General features: G+C 36.5%; 1 protein-coding gene across 1 annotated transcript in view; it reads right to left on the bottom strand.

Annotated features, from left to right (window-relative positions):
• Positions 1 to 2,006: 2,006 nt before the first annotated feature.
• Positions 2,007 to 6,000, bottom strand: part of FAM160B1 (family with sequence similarity 160 member B1) — a 34,137-nt gene continuing 30,143 nt past the window's right edge. Inside the window, exons 16-17 of the mRNA XM_032423113.1 lie at positions 5,545 to 5,648; positions 2,007 to 5,443 (exon numbers count right to left, since the gene is read on the bottom strand). Of these exons, the coding sequence (XP_032279004.1) occupies positions 5,338 to 5,443; positions 5,545 to 5,648 (210 nt within the window). The 3' untranslated portion in view covers positions 2,007 to 5,337. The remainder of the gene's footprint in view (positions 5,444 to 5,544; positions 5,649 to 6,000) is intronic.

Raw genomic sequence — 6,000 nt, 5'->3', positions numbered from 1 at the left:
AGAAACGTTTGGTTCTACAAATATTTTACAAAACCAAATTTTATGCCTAATGTTCAGGTCATTTTTTAAGCCTACTTAAATCTTTTGGTTTTAAGATTTCAGTTGACTTTTTGCCTTCTCTCTATGTAATAGTTCTAGAAAGAGATCATTTAAATCAGAACAGTTTATTACTATTCACCAACTGAGAAAATATGGGCCCCAAAGCACAATTGTTTGGGCTGGTGCTTTATACCAATCTCAGAATGAAGAAGGTCAAACAAAACAGTTAACTGTGATAAACGTAACAGGACAGAGAACCGTGTTCCATTTCTCGCTGACTTGACTTTATGGTTATGACTTCCCACAATATCCAGCATATCTCTAGTTCCGAGTAAGAATGTAATTCAGTCAAGACTTGAGTTTTAGTTCTGTTTAGGTGATCTCCAACACTAGTAAACCCATGAACAACACAGGCTTAAACAGCACACATCCACTTACGAATTTTTTGGCTGTAGTACGGTATTGAAAATATACTTTCTCTTCCTTATGATTTTCTTAGTAACATTTCCTTTTGTCTAGCTTACTTTATATACTGAATACAGTATATAATACACATAACATAGAAAATATCTGTTGACAATTTTTGTGACATTATATGCAGATTTTACTTCACGGTGGGGGGGGGGATCAGCATCCCTAACACCCTGGCGTTGTTCAAGGGTTAACACTACTTCTTTCTCCCTGTGCTCTCACAACACTTGGGCACAGCATTCACCAATGGGGGCTGGAATTCACCAGAATTCCTTCACCTGTGACTGTGACTTCTTGAGGACAGAAATTGCTTGTGTTTCTAGCACCTTAAAACCTGGCTCATCCCAAGTTCTCAATAAGTTATTTGTTGAATAACCAAATTACTGTTTTGTTTTTGACAGCGTATTTTTGACATGTTTAGAGATGCTATTATAACACAGAAAAACCTCTGATGCACACAACAAACCGTGAGCAGTGAGTGTACATGAAACAGGCTTTGATGGATCTCCCTGATAGGCAGGCAGGTATAGATCAAGTAAGATTAAAAGCCAGTCTCCTAAGAGCGGGGCCCATGAGCAACAACTTTCCTAACTGGCTTAAGACCAACTGAAACCGATTCCACTTCTTCCATCCATGGATCCTTTGGCATCAAACTGTCATACAGTGCTTCTGCTGGCTCGTTTTTTGCTTTGAGAAAGAGGTGTAACTTTTACTTGAGAGTTACTCTCCCAAAATTCTGACTTTAACAATTTTATGTCAATTCTTTAAATTCCCTTGAGATAACAAGTTTTCCAGATGAAATACTGCAAATTTCTTAATGAATAGCAGTCTGAACCAGGTTTTTGGACTCGGGATCTGATTATACATCCCTAAAATGCAGTTTTCTTTGAGAGCAGCTCAAGGCAAGAAGGGTAATTTCAACTCCTCAATGTCTAAACCTACCTCCCTACATCCTTTCAACCTGTTCTCTTTTAAGTCCTTCTAAAACTATTCTGAAAAGCAGTGGCTGAAAGATCCTGGGTAGGTGGGATTAATAATTACGCTTTTTCTCTCCCTGGCTATGCTATGTATTACGTGTTTCTTCCAGTTTCCAATCAGGGCACTTTGGCAAATATTCAAATGAATGGAATAAGCCTAGAGTCTAATTGTCTTACGTGTCAGTTAAAGAAAACAGTTTTTATATGCGTTACAAATATATTAAGAAATAATGCTTATAATGAATTGTTTTTCTAAGACTTGTATACACACTCCTTCCTTTAAGGATGTGGTTATTAAGGAATGGGGTGGAGGGTATATAATGAGGCTCACTCAGGGGGATTTTTCAAGCTATACATTCCCCTGCCACAAATATTCTGATTCTGTTCCTTCTTGTTCTCTCCCTGGAATCAGTGCTATAGTGACCCATGAACTGTTTTGTGTCACACCTTTTTTTTTTTTTTTTAAAGTGAGCTGTATACACAATGTGGGGGCTTGAACTCACGACCTTGAGATCAAGAGTCTCATGCTCCACCCACGGAGGCAGCCAGGCGCCCCAATGTGTACCATACCCTGCTGTGCATGATGAATTACTGTTTTAGGCTTATCGGTGAATACAATGTTTTCCATTAGAATTCTATAAAAATATAAGACACTTTGCTTAAATTACATTATTTATTTTTAGATTATCCCTCTTAGTCCTGCATGCATCATTAGCACAAAAAGTTGAACTTAATCACAACCTCCTTTTGAAGAGATAGGTACACAATCACCATCTGAAGAGTTTTTCTTCACAGATGGCCCAAGAATTCCGGCCTTGGTAATACTGTCAGTAACCTACACAATGTTCAATAGAAAAATTTACCAAATATCCTTTGTTTAATATAAACAAGGCAGGAGGCCAGAGTATTATAGTAACACTATTTTACAGGGCCCAGAAATATGATTATCTATCATGTTTTAACATATCAAGTGTCACAATGACATGCATATTTTGATTAATTATACAACCCAAAATATAACTGCCATATAATTTGTGGTTTTAGCACTTGACTGCAACTTCTGTCAATACCTGTGAACTTCATAATTAAATGGGAATTGTATATTAATGTGATAATTTATGGCAATATGTCACCATGACTTATGAATTCCATAATTTGTGCCCCGTAAAATTAAGTGTAACAATCTTTACACTAGCAACAGTGTAAGCAAGCTAAGGATTTTGGTCCTTTTGTGTGTGTGTGTGTGTGTATATATACACACACAGACACACACACATATATACACATGTACACACACATAATAATGTACAATTAAACCAAAGGGCTATGAATCCTCTCATAGCTTCCATATTGCACAGATAGATACATTATGAGAACATTACATAGTTAGAATGTGAGTACTACAATGATAATTGGCTGAGGACAAATCTGAGTTCCAGCAAGTGAAGAATGTGGCTCATTACTAAAAATAAAGTCAAAGACTATACTGTTCGAAAGTTAAAAAAAAATGTGCATACCTATTTATACTGATGTGAAGCAGGGCTAACATTCAGCTTGGAACTTGCTATGGCAATCGGTTGTTAAGGTGCTACTTTCCACCCAACACAGTGCATTTGAGTCACTGTTTTGCAAGTACTGAGTAACAGAAATATTCAGCTTTCACAAGACAGTACGAAATAGACTAGTAGCACATTGTTTCACTGACAAATCCAACTCACTGTGAGAACTTGTGCTGGCTCTAGGTCTGTCTGAACTAAACAGAGAGAAGAAAGAAAGAGAAGCTTAGAAGAGAAACAACTTAGACCTTAAGCTTTAGCTGACTACAGATCAAAATCATTACAATAACTTAGGAAATTTAAGAAGCAGCATACACACACACAAATATAAAAGTTAAAGCTTTTCTGAGCTTGGTGTCATGTATTAGCTATAAGGTCCCACTGCGAAATCAAGGATAAAATAGTATTTGGCTTGAGAGGTAATTGCTAATACACCCATTGAGCACTACGAAAACATTAAGAAGTATTTACTAGCTCTTAATGCCCTATTTTAAATAAACCTACATCAAAGTAGACTACAGCTATGTCTAAAAATGGAAATGTTGCAGTGTTTCTTGCGTTGGCTGGTCAATAAATACAGAGCACTGAACAATGCTTTCCCATCATTAAAAATCATTTGAAGAAAATCACGCACAAAGTAACCATCTCCCACTTTTGTTTTTTTCCTTGTTCCGCTTAATAAATGTGCTTAGACTGAGCTAACAAAGATTTGCATTAAATTAGAAACGTAGTCTTAACATTGATAAGCATTCTAGAGACAAGAATATTCATAATCTTTTGCTATTTTGTTCTTAATAAATAGCCAAAACTAACTATAAATCAGAAAAATACAACAAAATTAGCAGAAGGTGTAAAACGCGCTTCTATGCACATGCCACATGATGTACATAACGCAAACATGCTACATAAAACAACTTCTTACAAGGAGCAGCGACACCTCCTTCCAAGCTGGAAATTTTGATAGTCCGCTCCCCGCAAATTTCAGTAAATGGAGAGGTAAAGCACAAAGCGCTGCTGCTTAACATTTCAACGGGAAGAGGAGGAGGAGAGGAAGAAGAAAGCTTAAAAGCAACATTTGAGTGACAAGCATCACTTAAAGGAGGAGTAGAAAGTGGATCAGCAAACAGCATTCTGTAAATCTAGGAGAAGCACGCCGTGCACAGCGCAGTTCTGTTGAACTACCACACACAGTCCTTCATATAGACCCAATTTACCCAAATTCCTTAACACGTAAACAGGACAGACTGGTTTTCTTTTTAAATCTCCTTAGAATCATTTAAAACAAAAGACTGAACAAAATGGAAAAAAAACAAAAAACAAAAAACAAACAACTGTAAACACTGAGGAGGCCCACTGGCATTTTGATTGCTGCCAAAGGGTTATCCGTTCCCGCCTAGACACTACCATGCATTTCAGTAAGAAATCAAATTATAAAGCAATTTTTATAAAGCAACTTTCAGAGAGGGACAGAAGGAAAAAAAAGGTTCTCAACCCAATATAGTTCATTAGCTTAAAAAAATACTATTTCAGCAAACATTACCAATGGTGAGCACAAATTCAACATTGTTGCAAAAATGACAGTTTAAATATACTGGGACCCATACGTGAAAATCAATCACTAACATGGCTATGTGCACCAAGAGTAAAAGAACGTTTTTTTAAAAAATATATATTATATTAATCAAGAACTTCTTTATCATATTAAATTGTTATTCTTAGAAAAGCTGAAGAAAGTTAATGGTGCTCTACACATTTTTATCTATTAACTCATTTGATGGTTTCTGAATTGTATTTTTTCTCATTTACAGTTTTTTTCCATATTTTGTTTGATAAGAATTGACCTTAAAAAGTTATAAAATTAGTTCATTTTTTTTTCTTTGCTACTTATTAATCCAAAAGAATATAAGCATTTGAGTCCCAGAGAATGTCAAAATGCCTTGCTACCTAAAAGGATATTAAAATAACAGAAATATCATCAAAGTCATGACATCAGAAATTTTGCAGCTTTTCACACAGGCATTAGAAATGCTTCTTTCCTGAAGTTCCTTTGATTGTATCCTGGATTCAAGGACGTGCAATCTTACATATAGAACCATTACGGTAAAGCCAATGAAAACAACATCATACAACATTTTACTGAGAATGTCCGCTCAATGGGTTCTTAATGGTCCTGTCCAGTTTACAGCAGTACTTCATTTAAAAAGGCTTTTTATCCTCTCGGCTGGGTGAAGCTGAGTCTTTTTTGATGAAATGTACACTACAGTTCTGCTCCCTTAGTTCCTTGCAGGACGCTATTACGGTGTGGAGGAAGCGTGGTATTTCACAAACGCGATTGCCGCCAGTTCCTTACAGAACTCTTCCAACACGATCACACCCTCTAGCAAAGTGATGTGGTCAATGCTGGTAAAAGGAAAGCAAGCAGTAAGTCAATTCAAGATACTACCATTTCATCAAGTTTTGGTGACTTGTTTAGATCAAAAACATGTAAAACACTGGCTTACATAGGGCCTTCAGGTTCCAAGCCAAGCAATCGCTTTCTGACTAACAGAAGCTTGGGAGTAAAGTCTGGAATACGCTGGATTCGGACCATCAGGTCTCCGACAACCTGCATCAGAGACAAAAGGAACTGCATTCCCGAAACCAACTACACAGGGATTTCCAGGATTAAAAAAAGACACTCAACTTCCTATTACTAAATGAAGAATGTCACCCTTCACTATTCACATAACGATCTTTGGCAGAGGACTCACACCTGTTCCTTAAAATATAAACATTACCATTTAAAAGAATGGATTTTTCTTTTTTTCTCCACATGCTAGAGTAAAATAATGACTTCTTGACAGTATACAAGTAGTATTTCCCATTATGTGACACTAAGCACATACAATGGTAAGGATGTTAATGGACATGTGTATCACAGGTTTCATCAATCCTAGAGAACATAAACAGAACTAAGA

Source organism: Phoca vitulina, unplaced genomic scaffold, assembly GCF_004348235.1.
Source record: "Phoca vitulina isolate PV1807 unplaced genomic scaffold, GSC_HSeal_1.0 scaffold28, whole genome shotgun sequence".
Taxonomy (NCBI): domain Eukaryota; kingdom Metazoa; phylum Chordata; class Mammalia; order Carnivora; family Phocidae; genus Phoca; species Phoca vitulina.
This window is presented reverse-complemented; position numbering and strand designations above follow the sequence as displayed.